Source organism: Nipponia nippon, unplaced genomic scaffold (genome assembly GCF_047370975.1).
Source record: "Nipponia nippon isolate SJK-2023a ecotype South Korea unplaced genomic scaffold, ASM4737097v1 scaffold_25, whole genome shotgun sequence".
Lineage (NCBI taxonomy): Eukaryota > Metazoa > Chordata > Aves > Pelecaniformes > Threskiornithidae > Nipponia > Nipponia nippon.
Window position 1 is genome coordinate 2,928,721 of NW_028262342.1, and position 23,725 is coordinate 2,952,445.

Sequence of the window (23,725 nt, forward strand, 5' to 3'; positions counted from 1 at the left end):
TGGTATTTACTTTTTATTCCCTATGGGCACATCTGGACAAGATGAGAGTGTTGATAGTACAACAACAATCTGCTTCCAGGATCATGGTAGATAGATTTTTTTTTTAATATAGTGTCTGAACACCTGTGGTATGAAGGAAAAAGGCAGTTTCTGCCGGTACAGCACTGGAGCTTGTTTCTATCACGCAATTCTGCAATTCTCGATTTCAGACTCAGCAGTTTGCCAATGCCACAAAACAAACCAAGGATGATATTTTATAGCCAGCCTAAGCATCACGGTATAAAACTTCATAGCTCTGGCCATCTGGAGACACTCATTTCTCCCCAGATGTGTCAGGCGGGAGCGGTCCCAAATCTGTCAGGGGATGCTCACTTGGGTTTGACTCTTGCTTGAAGAACCTGCTAAGAGGTCTCCATTAGTTGTGATATAAATCAGGTTGGACCATTTCTTCCCTTTACTTGTGGCTTTCTCACCATCTTTCTTTTCTTTTCTTTTCTTTTCTCCTTTCCCGTTCCTCCCCTCTCCCTGTCGCTCTTGCCTTCTCTCCCCCTGTAGAGCTCTCCGTCAGCCTCCTTGCAGTGATCGTTATTGTGTGTGGACTGGCCCTGGTGGCAGTTTTTCTGTTTCTCTTTTGGAAGCTGTGCTGGGTTCCCTGGAGGAACAAGGCCATTTCTTCTAACTTGGCCGTCTTGCAGAGCGAGGCAGGCTGCAATAAGGAGAACATGGCAGACAAGCTCAAGGACACGGGTGCTATAAGTTTCCTGGAGGCAGCGGTGAAGATCAGCCACACGTCGCCAGACATCCCCGCAGAGGTCCAGATGTCCATGAAAGACCACATCATGCGGCGCACGCGGATCCAGAGGCAAACAACGGAGCCTGCATCTTCCACCAGGTGAGCGGGCCGCGGTGCTCTGCAGGGATGCTGCGCCTCGGGGCAGCTGGCAGGGCCGGAGAAGCGTTTAATGGAGCCTGAGGTTCGGATACCTTCAGGGAGGATAAAGAAAGCCCTCCCACCTCCATGCTGGATTACTTTCCAAAGATTGGTCATTAACCAATTAATGCGTTAAGACTGGCTTACCGTGGGCCCTTTTAAAAAAATGAAGGCTTCAAAGCCCTATTGCTGTGACTTGACCTCATTGTGTCAAGCCGTCAGTATGCTTTGGCCACTTTAATTTTGTTCCAACATGAGAGGCAGGCTGAAGTATCAATGATGGTCTGCTGTCAGACAGAATTAGACCTTTTTGCTCGCTCTTGTTGTTGTGGCTCCTAGCAGAAACAATTAGATAAGCAGAATTGACGTATTGCTCACTGCACAAGCTTAGGACCAGCTGCGCTCAGTGCTTGTGCTCAGTGCGTCTGTCTCAGCCAGGGACAGAGATGTCAACATCATGCTCAGTAAATCAGGATAAGGCTGTATGAACCTTGGGACGCCTTCTCGGACAGAATACTGAGAAATACGGTACCTCTTCCTTGACACAGAAGGCGGTGAAACTGGGACAGGAAAGGGTGATCGCAGGGTCCTGGCTGTGCCCCAGCACTTCTGCTTGCTTTGTTGGCCATGGCCATGATGTGTGCGAGAGTGCAACTGCGAAAACCGACATTGCTCAGAAAATTGGCTGCAGTATTGCAGAATTAATAAGGCACCGATCACAGCCTTCTGTTTGAAGAAGCTGGACTTAAAATCAACGTGGTGCCACTTGCAATTGTGCCACATACTATTTTATTTAACTAACTGCACTGTTTTTTGGACAGCTGATTGCCTCTCTGTCATGCACGCACTCATTCTGCTTTTATTACACCTTTCCAATGGAGGAGAAAACAAAAGCTCAGCCTGTCTGAATTAGGACAAACAAAGTGGGGCTTGGCTGTATGCGGGAAGGTTTCAAACCCACTTTCTCAAGCAAAAAAGCCCAGCATGAACCACAGGCAGGCAGCCAGACCCGGGGACACTGGGGAACAACCTCAGCAGTCTGGGATCTCTGACTCACAGCCCAGCCTAGCCCAAGCCAAAATGCCTTTGAGGAACCTGCCAAGGAGAAATGAGGTCTCAGAGTGCCGTGTATCACCGAAGGCTAACGCTCTGGCTGTACAAGTTCTAGTATGGTTAAATAACTCCATATACTGCTCTTGTAAACACCAGATAATCTGAAATAATGCCATGAGTCCACAGAAAGCTTTTATGCTTTGCTTAGATAAAGCTTTGCTTACATACAGTTTCCCTTGTGCTGAAGGGGAGCTCAAGGCAAGAGACAGCTTCCAGATGAGGCTGCGCGTTCCTCCCTGTCAAGAATTATCTATCCATTTCTGATGAGAGTCTGTTGGAGAAGTTTGGAAGCAGCAATACCCAGAATAAAACCTAACTTTCTGAGCTGGTCGTGGTTCTCTCACTTTAAAAGTTTTTTTTGCCTGAGGGAAACCTAGTGCCAGTATCTTGGAAGTGTAAGGACTGAAGGTGGGAAAGAGTCTCCACGCTGCGTTGTCTATGGCTTGGTTAAGGAGTTGTTGGGTCTCATATATTTACCTTTGGGCTGTTACTTGTGTAACAGGTGAAAAAAATGCAGCTTGCTGCAAATTACTCTGAAAGGTAGGAAATTTGCTGGATCGGTTCCTTTGACCACTGGAGGTGTCCCTTCGGTGTTCATTTCCATAACATACGTGGTTTCTGTGCAGAGGTCAGGAGCACCTATTGCACTTGTTCTTGTGCTCTCCCTGCTTTCCTAGCATTAGTAGTCCAGGGGAGAAAAAGGAAAGAAATGTCCTTGGAAAACCATAGAGCTGTCATGTATTCCTCCTGCAGGCACATCTCCTTCAAAAGGCACCTTCCTCGGCAAATGCACGTATCCAGCATGGACTACGGCATGGACCCACCGGCTGTGGCTGAGCAGCCGACCAGCATCGGTCGCATTAAGCCCGAACTCTATAAGCAAAAATCTGTTGACTCTGAGGACCCCAAAAAAGAGGCAGCAAAGACCTGTGGGAAAATTAACTTCACTCTCAAGTACGACTACGAGAATGAGACGCTGACTGTCCGAATTCTCAGGGCTTTTGACTTGCCAGCCAAAGACTTCTGCGGCAGCTCAGATCCGTATGTGAAGATCTACCTCCTGCCCGACAGAAAGCGCAAGTTCCAGACACGAGTCCACAGGAAGACTCTGAATCCCACCTTCGATGAGTCCTTCCACTTCCCAGTGCCCCACGAGGAGCTGGTGAGCAGGAAGCTCCACCTGAGCGTCTTTGACTTTGACAGGTTCTCCAGACACGACATGATAGGAGAAGTTATCTTGGAGAACCTGTTTGAAGCCTCAGACCTTTCCCGGGAGACTTCCATTTGGAAGGACATTCAGTACGCGACGACGGTGAGTATCTGCTCTGGAGGGTCATCCCTGCCCTGGGAGCGTTTGCAGCGCGGTGCTGCGGCGCGGTGCGCGGTACCTGTGCATGCGGAGGGCAGGCACCGAGTGTGTGGTGAGCGGCTCCAGGGCAGGATGGGTTGGGCTTCTCTTTTTGGCTGGACTGCCTAAAGGGGTAAGTCCTGCACAACTGCCAGCTGACGGGTTTATTGCCTCCCTGCAGCTGGTACCATTAGCCCTGGGGACCTACAACCATTGCATGCCTCTCAGCTTTACCAAAATCCCAGTTTACTGGAATGTCATCCCCTTACTTAATGACTTGCTGTTATCTCACCCAGCGAGTCTCACTGATAGCAGGTTTGCTAAAAAACAACTGAGGGGTTCAGTATGTTCCCTGTCCGGCATCCCTTCGACATGTGAAGGGTCTCAGGTTCTGGCTGCCTGCCACGTGCACATGGTAATGGTAAGAATTAGCTCTGGAGGGCCACTCCCAGCCATCGGCGGCACTGGGCTTTACTGCACTGAGAGTGTTGTCTGATGTCTTGCTGGCAACTCTTCCAGAGCTTGATGTGGGTCTTTTAGTAGCTCTGTTGAATTCCCTCCGAAAGTGAAACCAAGCATCAGAGGAGGAGATGTCCCAGCCACTTTCAGTGTTGCAGGGAGCCAGCAGGAGAAGACACCTTCTCACATTGATCGCTGAGTGCAGAAGCAATGACATTAACCTCTACATAATAGCTGTCTGCTCCTCCGCTGTCCTCCCAGGAGGACCGGGCTGGTTCTGAGGGCAAACAAATGATTGAACTGCTTTGCAGTTGGACACCAAGTCAGTCATCATCTTTGTCATTTCTTGTTGTTATTTCTGAAACTGGAATCCGAGATGTCCTCACCCCTGTGGCTGTAAGCACAGGCCTGTCAAATCTTTCCTAGTGACTGGCATAACCCCATGACTTGCAAAAATCTGTCTTGCAACTTCCTTCATAGCTCATCTCATACCTTTGCTCTCCCACTTTCTGTATTGGGGAATGAACTTTCAAGTATGAATATTCATTGCATTGTGGTCAGCAGCATCAAAAGACATTTGCTTTGCAACTCTCTGCAGCTTTTGTCTCAGTACCATCAATTGTACCCCTTGGTCACTACTATTAATGCATGTTCTTTCACTGTAGTGTGTTCACAACTTTCTGAGAGCTGTGAGGTCCAACACACGTGCGCAGCACTGTATCCTGTGCTGTGGTGCTGCAGCTGGGACTTGGTGCGGGAGCTCAGCACCCAGGCACCGCAGGGAATACGGTGTGCGTGCAGCGTGTTGGCCCTGGTAGGTAGCTCTCGGGCTAGCAGCTGCCCTGGTAGGGCGCAGAGAGAGGCCGTCATGCTTCTGTGGCAGTACAGCTTTTGCCATGCTTGCCTAAGGATGCCGAGATACACGCGATGCCTGCCAGGTACCCTGGGGCATTGCTGGGAGCGTGCTATGAGCTCCAGCTGGGCTGCCTTTTGAGCATCTTGCCTGCAAGCGAGGTGGGAGGGAGGCACAGGATCAACCACGAGGAAAGTCAATGGTATTAGTTCGCAGGGTATTTACAATTTTTGGCTTTCAATCCACGAATAGCCATGTCTGTTATGATTAATGGATGGTAATGAAAGGAAAAACACTGGCAAAGAGGCAAGCAGGCACCAGGCGTATCCGATCACCTGGCAAAGGGTTGCTCGGAGAGGAACAAGGAGCATCACACATGCGGATGCCTCTTGGAGGCATCTACCTGTTTGCATCTGCTGCCTCTGAAGACTCAGCTTGCTGTCAGCTCTGCCAGGCTGGCTGTGACGTGCCCTGGTGTTGAATCCTGGGGTGAAGTCCCTTGTGTGGTGGCAGGGAGTTTCCCTTCCATTGCTATATGATCAGCATACAAAGAGTATGGTAAGCCTGAAGAGTTGGGAGGGAAAAGATCTGTGGGCAGGAGGAAACTAGAGGAACACCACATAAAACACGTAGCTGCAGGAGAAGGCTATGGAGTTTTTAACCTGTGTATGTTCTGTGTTTTGCTGAGATCGTTCCGCAATAAATAGCGGATGTTTTCCTAGCTGACTAAGTAAAATAATTTAATGGAAAATAAACCACAAAACCAGGTGGAGAGACACCAACAGAAGTGTTGTTGAGGGAGAAGCCTCCAAAGAAGGTGTGAGAGGAGCAGAGCCAGCATCATGCCCAAGACACACTGTGCAGCAGCCTTGCAGAGCTCCCACAGAAACGCTGAGTGCTGCATTTGGCTCTGTCCCCTCATTCTCTCTGTGCCACTCTTTGGGACTGGGCCAATATTGGTACATCTCAGCTGGCTGTAACACACCCAAGGACATTTCTGTTTAATCAAAAATGAGAAGGGTAAATACAGTTTTCATAATACCCGAGGAAAGCTCTGGGTGACTAATAATACATTGGATCAATCCTGTGGGTAAGAAGATAGGAACGCACTTAAGCAATGATATAAGCTATTCAAATAGCCAGCACTCAACTATTTAATTAATGATCGTACAGCTTGTGAATCAGTGAAACATTTTTGGTTTCAAGTCTGCAAAGGTTATTGATTCAGAGCTTCCATTATTTCCTGAGAGGTACTGATACAAATTTTGGAAATGTCCCAATGTCTATAATCTGCAAGAAAATAATGTACCCACGGGGCACATTTTAATCTCCTGTAGCTATGGTTGCAAAGAAAAATCTCTTGACCTAATACAATGAGGTCAAAGAACAATTTATGTTAGTTTTATACCCTGAACAGGTCCTCTCAGTGCAAGGAGAGGAACAGAAGATCAGATGATGCCCACAGGGTGCTCTCACGATCTCATATGGGGCTGCTCTCTTCTGACATTTGTGTCCAAGGCTTCCTGCTCTCATCCCTCCCAAACCAACACAGACCAAAGAATGTGTGAAGGAACAGACCCAGCCCAGCGTGTCGTCTGAATGCTAATTGCTGTTGCACTGCGCAGAGGACACAGCATCCAGTGCAGCCGGCACGCAGTGAGATTCAGGTGCACGTTTCTTTGGGAATAGAACAACCATTTCTAATCATAATTTCCAAATATTTATTTCAAATTCTTTTCTCTTGTCAGTAAAGTATATAGGTAAGACTGGTACACGCAGTGTCTGATTGGAGCTGGAGACACTTAAGTGAAAAGGTGCAATCCCAGTCCTCAAGCGTAGTTCTGGTGCAGTGGCAGTGTCTGCAGCAGGCTCCAGACGCTCCTTGCGAAGTGCCTCCTCCGTGCAGAGTTATTCATTCGGGCTTTTTGTCATGTAAAGCAATTCATCTCAAAAGAGGAAGAATACCTCTAAAGGTAACAAGAAGTGCCATGTTTTAAAAAGCAAATTGTAATTTTGGGCACATGATTTTTGAGTGGTCATTTTAAGATGCTGTAAAAAAACAGGAACTCCCTGTCCTCTGGAAATTGGCCACATGGGAGTCAGGCAGCAAGAGCCGCGGCTCAGCTCAGCTCTCAGGGTACAGGTGACCCCAGAGGTAAAACTGCCAAACGTTTTGGAGCACACAGTGGTGCTGTTCGTTGCTGCTCTACCTCCAAGACAGCAGCCCGACTCGGGGACACCCGGTATATTCAAGGTGCCGTAGCTGAAATGAAGTCAAGAGTTAGAAGCTGCAGGGGCTCTGAAAGCTCTTTCGTGTGTGATGAGAATGATTCTGGTGCCTTAATAAGGTACCTTTAGTAATATTTTGTGAGGCAAGAAATTTACCTCCCGGCAGACACATCAGGGGGTACTGAAGGGAGAGGAATAATAACTCAGTAAATGTTTTCACCTATTTCATTACTGGTCACCGCCAGTGAGGCTGCGACTCGAGAACATTTTGCTGCATTGGAAGGAAAGCTGTTTAGGATGTCGTTGGTTCATTAAGGCGAGCAAGAGATCAGCGTGGGAACTCTGAGTGAGTGAGAGTATTAAACTCTTATTTACCAGCAAATAGCACCTTCTGAGACAACGTTTATTTAGATACTTACAATTCTAGTCATGCATTGCTCTGTCCAGAAAACATTTGGCTGCCACTGTTTCTTTTGAACCGTCTGTGCTTAAGAAGATTTTCAAGTGAAGTCTTGTCAAGAATCAAGACTTTTTATAACGTTCATTAGTATTCTGCATGTCTAAGTGGAATAAATATCTAATCTTTGCCTTACAAGAGAAAGAGAAGGAAATCTTTTGGCAAAAATCTCATCCATCAACAAGACCTATTCTCCTAACACTTAGCAAAGCTTTAAGTGCCTAATGCATTTACTCGTCTTTTTAGTTCCATCAGTCTACTACTAACAGCTACAATTTATTTTCAGCAGATCATTATATCACATTGAAATGAATCAAACACTCTGTTTCCAAAAATAAATGAGTTGTTTGCTCTACAGATGTGGGATCTGTATGTACAAAATAAGACATATATTTTTTAAATCCATTTTTGGAAGGTATTTGGAAATCCTTCTGCTGACTTCAGATGATAATGCTTTCTAGTTTAAATGATACTTTTGGTTTGTTTATTTTTTTCCTGAATTCCCATGAGCAAGGCAATAACGGAATGGGCTTTTAGGAAGTGTAGTAGATAAAGCTGTATGTACAAGAGGTGCTAAGAGCTATGCGTAAAAGTTGTTTTATGGGGCACTAAAAGAGTAAATTGTATTTGCCTCTATGTAATCCAGAAACTACCAAACATTTCTGAGTGCCATCTGCTGGTTAACTCCCTATTTATATACATACTTATACATGCCTCATGCTGCTTTTGTTAGATCTTTGAAGACATCTCAAAGGGGTTGGTGGTCCAAATGCTAGTAAGCATGTCACAACCTAAAAGCTCAGTTGCTACTAAATGGAGCCCTTCATGGTTCTCTTCTGTATTAAAGCTATGACTCCTTGGTCTGTAACTACCTGGTAATTCATGCTCAACTTCAGAGAAAATCACCATGTTAGAGCTGTCTGCATTCTCTGCCGAAATGTCAGGCACCCACAAAGTCCTCTATTACTGAACGGATGGCAGCAGGCGTACTAGCAAGTCCCTCGTTGCATTTGTTGCAGTGTACAACCAGAGAATTATGCATGTTAAGGTCTCGCCTTTCTGTGGTCTCGCTCTGTGTTTGGCATTTCTCCATTTGAAGAAATAGATGTTAGTGTCACACACTTGGCACTAGAAGATATATACTGTACATTCAAGCAGAACTTGATACTAATGTAATTTCCTTAATGGCCTTCATTTGGTGTTAGATATCACTTCATTTCTGCGTGAGCAGTGGAGCAGAAAAAGAGGAGTGCATTAGCTGTAATGTTGCAATAGGAAGCACGTAGTGAGGCAGCGGAAGATTATCCTTAACTATGATTTGAAGCTGTAACATTTGGACACACTTTTTTTCCTGTTCCCTATATTCATTTTTAGCCAAATAATGTTGGGATACGCTGGAAAATAAATTCCGCAGCACCGCCATATAGTAAAGTGTCATTCACCTGAAAACGGCAGACTAGAGAACAGCCTCTTTCAGTGCGAGCGCTGCATGAATCCTGCACGAAGCACGGCGGTGAAGGGTGGAGGCAGCCTAGCTGCTTCTCGCACATTTCCAATCTAATGTGTTCTCTGTTTTATTCAAGGAAAGCGTGGACCTGGGAGAGATCATGTTTTCCCTTTGTTATTTGCCAACTGCAGGTCGCCTCACCTTAACAGTCATTAAATGCAGGAATCTCAAGGCTATGGACATCACTGGTTACTCAGGTAAGGTGCTCGATGTCTGAGGATGACCCCATCCACACTTCTTCCTCCTCCCTCAGGGCAGCCTCAATGGACAGTGGGCAGACGTCTCTTGATGCCAAGGCTGCATCGTCACCAAAGCACCTGACAAAGCTTTGTCCGTGTTTTAAGTATGCACAACATTTTAAAAGTAGAATTATCTTTTAAGCCCAAGGACAGGAATCCAGGGAGGGTGATTATACACCTGAACGTACTATTCAAGGAGACTCCCAGCGGTTTCCCATCCCCACCGGAGGGTTTGCGGAGTCAAAGCTCTAAGGCATCTCTTGGGTTGGACGCTTCAGACCTGTTGCAGATACTGACCCTAGCAGTGTTCTGTGAGTAGGGAGTTTTCCATCAGATAGCCTCCTACAGCCAGAATCAATCATTTCACCCCAAGATTAGGCAAGGATCATGGGCCAGCGGGGTAAATCCTGGGTGAGCGTGCATTCCTCCGTACAGTGGCCAGTACTCAAACATTAGGATCGAAGTCACCTGAAGGCTGTATGCAAAGAGTTGCCTTGCAAATTCAGCATGCATAAATTCTGGATTTCAACATGCAAAGCAGTTTCTTTTCCAGAGCTCAACATCACAGTATTTGAATTTCATTGATGACTTGTATAAAAGGCAGTAACAATACAGTAAAAGGTCTTTGCAGAAAACATTTCTACTCAAGTTGGAGCTTGATACCATATGAAATGTCTGAGAATTAAGACTTCAGATGAAGGCAGCTCAGCATTTCTGTAATAATATATTGCACATTTACTGTTACTTGAAAATGCATTGAAATCTCCTGAGCAGCCATTACAGCAAACGGGAGCTGTTTGTAACTTGAGGGCATTCTGTCATGATCAGCCAGTGGAAAGCACGTGAAGCAGAGCTGCCCTAATACCTTTTCTTTCTGCTGCTCTCTGACATTGGGAAAATAGGTTTTAAAATTCCCCTACTCACTGTAACTCTGCTATATAATATTACCAATTGGATAGTTTTGGTAGCAGTGCAGGAAAGGATCCCTGTAAGATAGCCCCCTCTGCCTGTTTGGGTCATCAAAATGCTGCATTTCATTTTGCTCTCAGGCAAATCCTGAAAAAGTTACAGTTTTGCTTCAGAGAAAGCACTGGGTTTGCTGTCTGTGGCCATGCAGTTAACGCAAGCGAGAATGCCTGAGTGCCCAGTGCCCGTTATCATCTGCTGATGAATATGGGCTCCTGGTTTGAGATGGGGTCTTCTTATACTTGCAAACCCTTATCACAGAAAAACTTATGGAAATGGCTGATTTTTCCTTCCAAGAAGACTACAGTGCTGTTCTCCAGTGCCTGAACCTCATGTCAGCACTCACACCAGTGTGAGAAATGGTGAGTTCGACGGGTACGCAGACATCCCTCTTTCTAAAAGTACATTCGAGGAGTGCCTTTGGCTCATGGTAATTTACAGCCCATGCTTTGGTAATGCTGTTTCTATATTGTGACGGTAAAAAGATAAACCTCCATAAACAGAAGGCCTGTTCCTATCTCTTCCTCTCCAGATCCGTATGTCAAAGTGTCTTTGCTCTGTGATGGGCGAAGACTGAAAAAGAAGAAAACCACCATAAAGAAGAACACACTTAATCCCACTTACAATGAAGCAATAATCTTTGACATTCCCCCAGAGAACATGGATCAAGTCAGTCTGCTTATCTCCGTCATGGATTATGATCGGTAGGTGGGAGGGTCTGGAGAGCTGGAAGGGAAAACATCCCGTTGGGTGCAGGTTTTCCAGCTCAACAGCCATTTTCCGTAGTATCGCGGCCTTGGTCGCACAGCTCCGTGGCATCAATCTGTCTCTAGTGATTTATTGTTAAAGTGTCATTGTTATTTATGGTTATGGATAATTGCCTGCTAGAACAGTAAGTATGCTAAAGCTGATCCTTTGCTTTATGGCATTTTCTTGAGTGGGTACTGTGTCCCCCTTCGCTATTTGCTTGTCCCGCAAACTGTCATCCCGTTTTAGAAAGTGAATGGTCTCATTCTGAGCAGCAATTGCTGTATGAATTATCCATTACCAAACTTGTACTTATTCTTGCTGTACGCCACTGCATCACGCATCCTTCCAGATTCTGTATCTGGACTGATCTACAGTTCAAATCATTTTAAAGTTATTATAATTATTTCTGGCGATGGCAGTGCCTCACCGTGCTGGGGGCTGCATGCGCTGACAGTAGCAGACAAGACCTGAGTCTCGTCGTGCAGATACGACAGCCCACGTTCGCCAGCACCGTGCCTCGTGGCACTCTGATAACGTGGGGTCAGAAGTCTCGGTTAGACAGTGTACGGGCAGTATGCACGAGGCGTTATCATGTTGCTTTTCTCTTGTTTTTCAGAGTGGGTCACAACGAGATTATTGGGGTTTGCCGTGTGGGGGTCAATGCTGAAGGGCTGGGCAGAGACCACTGGAATGAGATGCTGGCATACCCACGCAAGCCCATCGCGCACTGGCATCCATTAGTGGAGGTAAAGAAGTCTTTCAAAGAGGTGTGTGGAGTTATTCTTTCCTTTTAATGCATGTGCTCTGCATGACTGAGCAGGTTCAAGGCTTTCAGAGAGCTTCTGCTCTCACTTGGGAGTTTCTGACAAGAGCTGAGGGAATTTTCTCACCAGAAATGAACTCTAGAAAACAAGTGTCTCCGTATTGTCTCGAAATAGTGCCTTGAGCTTGCAAGCAAGAATGAAAGGGGCTGTATTTACAGATGTGACTGTTACCGTATTGGTTTTTTTTTTTCTTTAAGTTAGAGATTGAGAGCAGTAAGGAAGAGAATGCTGTTCTGATTGCAGAACAAGTTGTCCAGGGATATCGCCTATTTTAAGTTCCAATTTATTCATCCTAAAAGTTTTTTCTGTTGGCTCATCTCCAAGCCTTTGAGGGAGAATAAATAGAACCAATGTAATTGCTCTAAGCATCTCCAGAGAAAGAGATTCACCTGATGCCGCCCCAGATGATAAAATAGGGCTGAAATGCCTGGGTACCATTTTGACCATCTCTAGCATTTTCTTCCTCCTTGCACTCCATTTTCTCATGCTCCTACAGAGCTCTTTGGGTTTTGCCTGATTTAGGTCATAAATTCTGGAGGAGATGTGGAAAATGCCACACATGCTATTGACACTTCAGGTATGAAAAGCAAGCCAGCATTTGTGGCCAGTGATAGTATAATAAAGGCAATAAAACCTCCCACCGTTATCTGGGGCTAAGGAAGCGTTTTCCCTCAAAGCCACAGACTAAGTACATAGCAAAAAGCATCTTATTTTCCCTCTGAAGTTCAGATACTGAGCTCTAGTGGAAGGCAGATACTAGGCTCGGTGATCCTCCACTGTAGTCTGAATTAGTATGCAGCAAACCCTATGTTTCTTTGAAATCTGCTCTTTCCTCTAACAAGAATGCAGTTTGTTCTATCCCAGCTCATATTCATCAGGCTGGTTTCTGAAACTCTGACGTGCCCATCCCAGAGGCAGGTCTGCTTCATCTCCGGGTTTCTTTCTTTCTCCGAGCATTTGTAAGCAGCAGCCGTGCGAGGTGAGGCCAGCCAGGCGCCCGAGCAGAGCTCTGCAGCGGTTTTCATTACTGCCACGTCCCTCGGTGGGCATTTCTCTATCGCAGATGAAACGCAGGGCCCTGTCCAGAGCCAGGGTTTATCAGAGGAATATCCTCACTTCCTAGACCCAGGTCAAATTACACCCAGTGGGAAAACCCAGCAATTCATATTTTAGTTTAAGACACAGTGGAGATACATCTATCAGATAATGGAAATCTGAAAATTCACACTCACTTGGATTAGGCGTTTCGTGACCTCGTATTGCACCACTGTAAACTGGGAGTAACCACCCAGGGTCAGCTGTGCAGAACTGGTGTAAATCAAAACAAAATTAAACCACCGTGCACTTTGTGTGTAACGGTAACGTTGCCTTTGGGTGGTGAGCAGTACCGGGCTTTCATTAGCCTTTGCATGCTGGAATGCTGGCATCGTACACATGAGCCAGAGCTGTTTAGGCAGGCAGCATATGCCATCTCACACTGCCGCAGAGAGCTGGGGATCAGCGACCGCTGAGTTTCAGCACGAATGCTTAGCGATCTATCATTTGATCGGTTACCTCCATGTCCGTATCACCCGTAGCACCTCACGGCGTGATACCGGCTGCCACCTCTGACCCAGGGGCAGGAGTTCCTTCTCTAGTTTGTAATTTGTATGACTTTAATACCCTATTTTTCCGATGCAGGTGGGAGTTTGAAAGAAAGACTCCTGTAAAGTTTTTGTGATAATCAATAGAAAAAAAAAGACATAATTATTGTGACGAAACTCAGAGAAACAAAGGCAGGCGTGTAAGATGACTCACCTTCTGAAATGTACTTTGAAAACCACTGCCGAGCCCCCAGGACTTTGGAAAAAAAAACCTGAGTGAATCATTGCACCCCCCCAGTGCACAGGTCAGGAGCTCTGCTTAAAAGAAAAGAAAAAAAGCCTCTGATCATCTGTTCTGGTATTTCTGCCACAAGCTGGTGCGCCGAGCCAGCAAGCAAACGGTCCCTGTATTTATTTGCCCTTTTAAGTTTTAGCACTGCTGTCTGCAAAACCCTCGTGCAGCTCAAAGAAAATCAAACAGAAAAAGGCACAGCTCCTGGACAGAAATTAATGGGAAATGGTATTTGTTGGTTACAACTAATCGTATCATCTTTTCCATGTGTGTTTGTGCATCTTTTAAAAGCAATCTGGGCTTTGTATCATCAGCTGTACCATCAGCTCTGGGTCCCCGCACACATGGAGGCTGTCCAGGCCAGGGGGGTGCGCGCTGGGCAGTGGGGGCCGAGGGTCGCGGCTGCACGCTGCGGCAGAGCCGCCTGCCGGCTCCGTCAGTCCAGGCCCCCTGGGCTGCCAGCCGCCCGGTCCCTCTACCCTTGAATGCAGATGCTGGGGGAGAAGCTGCTGACCCTCCATCCCTTTTTCACCCTTGTATCTTCATGGGGGTGAGCTCAGGCTGTGCTGGCATCCCGAGTGGTCATCTTCATCTTCATCTTCAAGAGGTTCGCAGCTGGGCACCAGCAAATGGAGCGTTTGCTTTCTCGTTGATCCTTATGCTCTTCTCTGTTTGCTCTAGTGATTAGTAACAGCCTCTGCTGTACTTCAGTGTCTTTCCTGATTGAGTGCTTGATCTTAAACCGAAAGCAAGAAAGCTAGGATTGAATTGTCTTTTTGAAGGTATAAATTGAGCAATGGATGACCGGAGTGGTTAACCCGGGAGCACAGAGCAGTTCAGTGCCTGCTGCTGTCTCCCCCGTGCTGCTCCGCAGCTACAGCTCCTGGCTCCCTCCCCATGCAGCTCAGGGCTGCAGATGGGTGAAGAAAAGGGTGGGGAATCTGGAATTTCTTTACTAGCCTACAGGCGTACTGCCCTGCCTGCTATGCCTTGAAAAAACTCTGGCCAAAAAAAGGGGCTTATGCCATATTTTGACTACGGCTCAGAATCACAGGTTCTGGTGAAATTACCAGGAAAAGCATCACCAGAGGTGTGTTGCACCAGGAGGACAGACCAGCCCTAGCCCCCAGCTGCTCACCACAGCATTGTGGGATGGACAGACGGACGCCGGTACCTTTGGGACTGTGCTCCCTGGGCCAGACCACCAGCCTCCTCCTGCGTTGCAGGCATGGTTCCTTGCCTGTCCCACGCGAGGACCCCGGGCAGCATGGAGCCTGTTCCACCAGCTGCAGTGCTGGGCTAACACGGCCCCAAAACCCCATTTCAGGGTCGGTGGCGTAACTCAGGCCCTTTCTCCATGAGCCAGTGTTGCTCTTTCTTCTCTTTCATTGCTGGAGTCTTTAGGGAAACTTGCTTCTGTTACATTTCATGTCTTGGTTGCTCCATATTTATCAACAGTGAGTAACAAACTGTAAAGACTGCACTTCTTTAATGACCATCATAATTAAAAAGAGAACATGTGCAAATGAATCACTAATTGTAGGCTTCTAAGTACTACACTCCTCACACAGCTGTTTAGAAGGAGAGTTTGAGAGCAGAAGATGAGAATCCCACTTGCTGTGGCATTTTGAAGTTATTCTGACCATGAAACTCTTGCCCTCAGCACAAACCTGTTCCCATTTTTCAGCCTGGAAATTTCTCTGTTATCTGTGAAAAGACAAACTCTGTCTTATATTGTAGAGCAGCGTCATCAGCGCAATGCAAAATGGGTCTTTGATGTTGCCAAGTCCCTCTGACATTCAGCATGGGAGCATTTATTTGTTTAAACTATTTCTCCAGATAAAACCCAGTAACTTTGCTGAGAGCTGAGTCATGCCCATAATCAAGAACAGCCATTTATCTTTAAAGATATGCAAAACCAGCCTCTTCCAGACTTTTGGGCATGTTTGACTTTCATTGAACTGTTCCTAGTTTCTGACTGTTAATTACACAATGGGTGGTTCACCTTTTCTAATTAAATGAAGGAAAAGTATCTCCAGGTTCCTCATGGCACGCTGGTCACTTGAACCTACTCTCAGAAGAGTTTTCATCACATTTTTGGAGTAGCAAATGTTGTCACTGTCCCTGCAGACAGAACAACGCAGGGAGCATGCTGAGGACTCTGCCAAAAGCCCATTCCTATGGTGATTTCTGCTTATCTGTTGTTTTATTGATAATTCTCATGGGGAGGTTGTATCCATATTATCAATTTTAGCAAATACATTTGACATGAGAAACATAGAAGAAACCTTAAGGTAACCAGTTTGGAAGGACAACTTTTGCAGGCTCTTCATTCATTCATTTCTGCTCAGCCCTGATGAAATATAGTCTGTATAATGCAGACCTGTGCTCTGAGTTACTTTACACTGATTGGTCTCTTTGGGGAAGGAAACTCGCTGAATTCTTGACCCTGTCTCTGCCCCTGCTTTGTAACCATCAAAATGCACGCTTGTGAAGCAAATGGTAAAACCCAGCCTCTGCCAGCTGGCTTCAAACGAACACGAACGTGCTCTGTGTGCTGCAAGGGCAGACCTGACCCAGAAGGGGCCAGCGCTGATGAGCAGCTGTCCCGTGGACCGCAGACCCCGTGGCGTGTCACTGTCACCCAGGGCTACCCGCAGGGTCGCAGCCCCCAGCATGCAACAGCCGGGGAGGCTGGGGCTGGGGGGATGCACCCCCGGAGCAGGCGGGAGGCACAGCCGCCCCGGCCCCGGGCGCTTTGGTATTGCTGACACTGACACCATCTGCAAATGGCTGCGTGGCTTGCTCAGCCTTCCCGTGAGCACCATGCAGCCATCCCGGCCTCTTATTTTCAGTTGCATTTCATTTGAAATGCCTTTGCCAAGGCAAGGGTGCAGTTCAATTTGCCAAATGAGTTTTCACCCACAGAAGTGAAATTCGTACATGCTAGAGCATTAATATTAGCTTGCAAAGAGGCTCTGCTTATGTAGGAGAGGAGGGAATTGATCCGGGGGGGGATGAAGCAGTAGAAGTACTATGCCTCCTGTTGTCTCTGGGAGATGTCTATCATTTGTCATTCGAATTTAATAAAACAAGATGGTCAGATGGGCAAGTACTCAAAATGAGGAGTAATGGTTTTGAATTATAATAATAGCCCCCAAGGCAGATGACTAGTAACTTATGATCCCATAAGTACGGCAAAAAAATGTTTGCTGCATCCACTGACTCTCTGATCTGATTCCCACTTTGAGTAATGTCTCTGGCACTGTGGACATAGTTTCTGTGTAGTCAAATTACCCGACCGGAAAGACTCAAGTAATTTTGCAATTAGGCAGTATTTCTAAAACAAAAAGGCAACAGCACTAAACCAGGAAACAACAGACAGCTAAACTGAGAGCAAACTTTGTCTTCATAGCACATACAGATAGTGTTTATTTTTCCGTTTTTGTGAGCAGTCCTCGCGATTGTGAATTGATTTACAAAGCAATAAAGTAAATTGTTCAGTAATTCTTCCTGAGTGGTTAAACGCAGGCGTTCAATAAGTTGAAACACGCTGTAGAGCAGATGAGACTCTGAGCAGAAGAGGAGACAGGCAACGTGGTAAAGGGATGTGAAGAATTTCAAATAATGTATATCCCGTTTGCTTAGACTTGCTTTCTTTTTTCTCCCACCAGTGGCAAGGCCGGGCAGCGAGCTTTGACAGCCAGGGTTCCTGTCCCTCGCCTAAACCACCGCCCACACCATGATACAGAGCGCGGCGAGGAAAATGGGACTAAACCAAGTTATTTTTGCACTTGGCCTACAGTCTCAGTAATTTGTTGCTGAGTGGCAGTGGCAGCAGAGAGACTTTCCAGCCTAGTTGTTCCTGCGTAAGTAAAGGCAGAAACCCGTTTTGTGGTCAAATACGTCTTTGTCTAATATGTCTCCCAAGGTGATGTTTTTTTTTGTGGCTTTTACTGTATGGATCTGTTTCCAGAGGAAGAAGGTGGACTGAGACATGAGCTGGAAGGTTGGTCTGTAAAATAACATGTAAAATAGTTTTTAGTGTGTACAAAGGCTGGAAAAGTGCAAAGATGCTCTGAGTGTCTACAGACAGCACTGGCGGCCAGGAGAGGGGACATCTGGATCGGCCCTGCTGCAGTGTCTGTGCCCGCCTAGAAGAGCAGCAGCGAAAGGCGAGGGACTTCTGATCTGCGAGCAGCTCTTTACTCTTGTGGTCAGCCCAAATCCAGCAGCGTGTTCACAGGTTTCCTCTTCGTGTAGAGGTGTTCATGAGCTGGTAGAAGTTTGTGCAGTGTGTACCCCAAATTCCTTTTGTCATATATAAAAAAATGCCGTTGGTTCCTCAGGGGGGAAAAACTGGTTTTTTTCCCTGTATTTGAAGTCTCCTTAGAGCTACTTGCATGAACAGTTTCTTAAGACCCCTTCGTAGCTGCTGCTCATTCCCCCCGTCCATCACCGCGTTATCTGGAGTGGAGTGGAGAGAACTGCATTGCCACAAGTGGGGTTCGACATAAAGGGGGAAAGATGTTACAGAAATAGGTGGCATCCTTGCATGAACGCTAGATCTTTATTTCTTGTGTCATCCTAGCAATAAAGGGTGAACAAAAGGATAAAGGGAAATATAGAAACACAACCGATACTAAAAAAAGCTTCCAAACTTTTTTCTTGAACTATCAGCACTTCCTTAATGCAAAAAGTTTCTAAGGCCCAAACTCTGGAGGAAGATCAAGTTTTGAAAAAATTAAACTTTGCTGGTTCTTGGCTGCAGAGGCCAAAAATGAAGCTATAACATCCCAAGTACTAGCTCTGCAAACGGAGCTAAATCAGCCGCTCCTTATCAGACAGCTGGGGATTTTGGACACTTTCTCGTTGTGGATTTTTCTCTGAGTTAATAAGTACATCAGTGCTGTTTGTTCCACTGTCATTAAATTAAGTAAATGCAAATATTTTGGTTTCGAGTTAAAACAAAATTTGCTAGCAAGGCAGCCATTTCTCCTCACATCAGGTTAGCAGAACTGCATACGGCGGCCACTATCTTCAGGTCAACTTCGGTTTCCATTTTCCTACGTGCCACAGCATCAGCCCTCAGTTAACACCCTGGCTAGCAGAGAAGGGTATTTGTTAGCATTGTTTTTCTGGGTGAGATGGATCCTTTGTTCAGTGAAGGACAAATACATAATTTCTCATCACACCTTGTGTCTTAATTCTCTTTATGTGCCACATGCTATAGAAGCAGAAACTCAATAAAATTATTTTATTTGTAGGTCTTGCCGTCTCTGGTGTAATGCCTCCTCTTGTGAAAGCAGTAATTGTGTGTTTTGTGATTTTAGATGGTTATAGTAATCACAGTGGCTGCAATAAAATGTGCTAATAACAGACCCTCACATGGTATGAGGCACTGCAAGGGCAGCCTGCGTGATTTGGAGCAGACACTCTTTAGGCCATAAGCTCTGCAGTTCTTGGTTGTCCTGGGGCAGTCAGCGCACATCCCTTGGGGAACTGCTGAGCACTGGTCACGGAAGAAAAAAAATATATTTCAAGTGCTTACAGTTCATTGAAACAAAAAAGTGGTAAAACTGCATTAGCTTTCCAGCATAGAGAGTACTGTAGACTTCTACCGAGGGACGTGGCTGAGGACGCCCCTTTTTGAGACAACCCATCCTTTCTGGGAACGTTCCAGGTCTTAGTATAGGAAAGAGTTTCTAACCATTCCAAAGAATCGACTTACAGTGGCGGATGGCTCAAAAACTGACCGCAAGCCCCCCAAACCTTGACCTGAGCTGAACGGAGCCTCGGGTATTTAGTGCCATGCATTGGAAGTGCCTCTTGCAGGTTTGCAGATCAAAGCACCTGTAATGCAAGACGTACCCAGAAGAAGCCACAGCAGCCCCAGCTGGATGCAAGGATGGCACTTGACGATCATTAATTGCACTAACCCACTCAAATCTTTTTCTTCTTTAATCCTGGCTTCTTAGTTTTTGGTGTTCTCTGTATAATCTCTGGCTTTTATCCATTCTTCTTGTTATCTAGGATTTAGTCAAAACATACGTGGGGTTTGACACAAAACTTCTATTTTTAATCCTTGCTTCGCACAGATAATCAATTTCCACTTAATACTGGCTGTCACTTGCATTACTGGGAAACTGGATCTCACGCTAGTGAATAACGCCCACGCCTAGATGGCTCAGCCCCCCTACACTTATATTTTAAATGCTGAGATTTTGCCACATCCCTCAGTGAGGGGATAATCAAACCATTGTGTGTTTGTCATCGCCTCAGCGCAGCCACTCGAGAAGATTGGTCACACTAATGGAAACGACATATACCGTACAAGTGCAAATATTTCCCTTTCATCTAGAGAGGGATTATAACACTGAAAAGCAGCTGAGCCTGGCACAAGTGCCATCCCAGGATTAGTTAAGTTGCTTTCTTGCTCCTCTCTTTCCATGCTACTCTTAACTGTAGAATAGTAACTCTCAGAGAAGTTTAAATTATTACCAAGCAAAATAAGGAGGACCACTGCAGGGCCACGTCCCATGCGATGGTTTCCCATCGTGGGACTTGTGCTCCTTCGAACCTCACGGCAAAGGCAAATTTCCCTCGCCAGAGGGGGATGCCTGGTGCTGTCAGTCCCGCTCAGGACCCGGTGGCTGCTCAGGGGCCCGATGTGCCGTGCCAGGCTGCCGGCAGCGTGCTGGGGAGAGCGGTGCCAGGCGGCCAGGGGCCCCTCCTGATGGCCCTCCCGGGCACGCAGGCCGGGCAAGGAGACGCTCACAGACCAAGTACTGGCTACTGGTCACTTTGCAAAGTCTGCAAGCAGCCACAAATGAGTAGTCTATTTTATTTTGAGTACTGCAAGCAAAATAAACACACATGAGCATTCTCAGACCTCCCTTTTTTTTTCCCCCCCTTTCTTTTAGTTTTAGTCTCACAGTCTCCAATTTCATAGGACAATGACTGACTGCAGGAAGAGTAAGAGACACTGAAGTGAGGGCTACCAGTTAACGACTGCAGGTTTAATGATGGGGACACAGGGAGAAGTGAAATCCCACGGGTCCATTGCACTGCTCATTACAAGGGGTCAGGGGACTGAGGAACCATCCCAGCCAAGGGCCGTCCCAGCGATTTGAGAAAAAAATGAAAAACACCCAGTGGAAAGCGAGTTTCAGCCACAGTGAAGCTCTGCTCTGTGCGCTGTGAAGGAAGCGGGGATGGGAAAGGGGCGACTGTTGCCCCCCAGCCCGGGGACAGCCCCAGCCGTGCTGCAGCTCCCGGCAGCAGGAATCGCCGTGGCCCAGGGTCGGGGGGGCTCTGAGCACAGCCATCGCTCGGGGAGGCAACTGCTCCCGAGCGCGCTTGAGAAGTCAGCCCCGTACCAGTGCGTCGCGGCTGTAGCTGCCCTGCTCTGCCTGGAGCTTTTGCAGAACTGTTGCTGCTGAAACCAAGCACCGAGCACTGCGTCCCAGTGCCGTGACTGGTGCTCACCAGTGTCAAAGGGCCATAATGACTTGTCTCTCCCATGTCCCCTCTTTGAACAGTCCCACGGCCTCCAAACATTCACGATATCAGGCAGTCAGATGCTTGGCAAAGTGCCCTGAGGCTACGCTGTTGAGAATGTCAGTAGCTGGCGTCTCAGAAAAGCCTTCACCTTCCCTGCACTTAGCACAGAGCTGCCTTTTCAAGCAAATCAAGAGCCCTGTCCTTGACAAAAGTATTGCTGGGATGAAACGGGCTGTTGTGCTGCTCCGCTCAGTGAATGGCCCGGTTCAGCTGGTGCCCTGAAAGACGGGAGGACGATTGCATCGCTTTGAGCAGAGTTCAGTCCAAAGTTGAACCCCAAATCTTTCCTAGTGTGCATCAGCCAGCTGGCTCAGCGTCGCTGCCGGCAGCGCAGGAGCACTGCCCGTGGCTCACGGGAGCCGTGGCTCCCTTCCAGCTGGGAGTCCCGGGTCGCTGCAGGGGCCGTGGGTCTTTAAACATATTCACCTTTTCAGCTGAGGAGCATACACAGGTTCCTCTGTCGCTCTTCTCCGATATTGGCTTCCAAGCTGATTGCATTATTGTGTGATTTTTTTGTTCATACATCAGCAATGCATCGTTTGGCAAAGAGAAGAATCTTGTCATAACAATTTATAACATAATGATTTATAACATAACATGTCATAACAATTTATATTTATTCTCCAAAAGTGGCCTTTAATTTCTAATTATGGAACGCTACTCACAGGTAGGCAAATCACAAAAAAAACCCAAACAACCACACCAATGAGGAAGAAAACAACTGGGGTTTTATAAGGTTTTAAAAATAAACAAACATGCCCTGTAATTATCTTAGGGGAAAAAATCTCTAAGAAAGAAATTTAAACTCACTACTGATGTTGCATGTGCGTGTGTGTCACAGCTGCCGTATTAAGGGTGGCTGTGTGTCCCCACCTTTCGCAGCTGTGGATTGCTTCTTCTATAGGAAGCTTCAGTCTTTAGTCCAAGTATCTTCAGTCCAGCTACTTTTGGGTTTTTTTATGAGGTAATAAATCAGACAACAAATTATAGCTCATTTGAGAAAAGTACAGCCCCTTTCCTTGAGATCCTTATCTCAGTTCTCTATTTGTTCTTCATTTTTTCTACTTTTAATATTTGCCCTCTTAATCATCTCTCTAATCTAGCAGTCCTAGACTTCTCTGTCTCATTTTGCTGGAGGTTTTCTCCCCGAGCGCCCTGATCACTCTTCCTGCCATTAAGATTATATACATCAGTACGGTTGTGCACTTATTTAAATGCCGGGTCAGGGATCTAACTTCTAGTTATAATGCATTATGCAAGAATGACCTCCCTGGGACTAGAAACTCTGTTTGTCATTTAGATGGAGTCACAGCTCCTAGATGCACAAACCCGGTTGCTTTACTCCCTTTGGTCTCTGCTTACGCGGCTGCTGCCGGGGCGTACGGGGCTGGGCTGCACTGGGGTGATCTCACGGGGAATGCGAATACACTCAGTGCTTGGGCACTACAAACAGACAGGGAAGAGGTATTTTTTCCTTTCATGCTGGTGTTTTGTTTTGTTTTTTTAACGTCTCCACAGCAAAAAATATCTAGTCTTCATTTTGCAATAAAAGGTTAACATAGCCTGCTTTTTTGCCGGGGCGAGCATCACCCCAAAACCAGGGCTGTCAGGAGACCGGTGCTGCAGGCGAGCCTGGGAGAAGTGGAGCTTGGCTCTTCTTTGCAGATGCACGGGCTTCGAAAATCTGGACCTTAGCCCAAGTGCCCGAGGCATCCCGGTGGCTCTGCTTGGCTTACAGACCTCTCCAGTCAGCCTCCAGGGGCAATGCTGCTTGAATGCTGAAGAAATGGTTTTTTTCTTCCCTGGACTTTTCTCAAAGATAATTTGTAATTACATCTTGCAGCTTTATATTTCTATATATCTTAAGACAGTGCGTTAGTCATGCAAATAGAATTATGTATCTTATGTTCCCATGTCATTTGTAATTAAAAACATGGAATTTAAAGCACATATATTTCAAAAATCCAGTGTAGGCTTCTATTAAAAATGCAGTTCATTAAAGCTAATAAAGAACCTCAGAATAGGTCAAGGCAAATCCAGAGGATGGTCCGTTGCCGTGGGAACAGCCAGCACCAAAGCCAAGTGCAGACGCGGTAACCTGCAGCATCAGAAATAACAGGCAAAAATAAGATTAGGAGAGAAAGCCCCCCCCAAACCCAGAGCAGCAGTTTTCCGTCTCCTACCCATCTGTGGGTGCCAGGCACACTGAGATCCCCGCAGTCCTTCCCGGACCTGGAGGAGCTGCTGGGATCCCAGCCCCACCGTGGGGGTTACGGTGCTGTGCCCCCACGGAGGTGTCCGGTGGGGACAGGGTGTGTGGCAGCCAGGAGGGGCTGCGGGCGCGGACATCAGCTGTTTGCTGGGGCAGTGTCCCATAGCAAAGCGGGAAATGTGACCCAGCCATCAAATTCTCATATGTAAATCCTTTCTGGATTGTGAATTGCTTCCGAAGTGGAAGACTTTCTCCTAATCTGCCATTAGCAACTGCGCATCCCTCTTCATTTCAAATTGCCTCAGAAGATGAGGGTTTCTTTGCTGCCATGAGGGACAGTGTGGAAGAGCAGTAATTTTTTAATTAAGTCAATTTGCTGGTGTTACTCTTGGGTAGCTT

General features: G+C 46.7%; 1 protein-coding gene across 7 annotated transcripts in view; it reads left to right on the plus strand.

Annotated features, from left to right (window-relative positions):
• Nucleotides 1–18,769, plus strand: part of SYT6 (synaptotagmin 6) — a 39,904-nt gene extending 21,135 nt beyond the window's left edge. For 3 of the 7 annotated variants that reach the window (XM_087761927.1, XM_009462436.2, XM_087761929.1), the window contains 6 exons: nucleotides 556–892; nucleotides 2,798–3,356; nucleotides 8,974–9,094; nucleotides 10,635–10,806; nucleotides 11,469–11,619; nucleotides 17,226–18,769. In XM_087761927.1, the coding sequence (XP_087618053.1) occupies nucleotides 556–892; nucleotides 2,798–3,356; nucleotides 8,974–9,094; nucleotides 10,635–10,806; nucleotides 11,469–11,619; nucleotides 17,226–17,297 (1,412 nt within the window). In that variant the 3' untranslated portion in view covers nucleotides 17,298–18,769. The remainder of the gene's footprint in view (nucleotides 1–555; nucleotides 893–2,797; nucleotides 3,357–8,973; nucleotides 9,095–10,634; nucleotides 10,807–11,468; nucleotides 11,620–17,225) is intronic. The other 4 variants (XM_087761930.1, XM_087761931.1, XM_087761928.1 and 1 more) reach the window with 3 other exon arrangements.
• The last annotated feature ends 4,956 nt before the right edge of the window (nucleotides 18,770–23,725 follow it).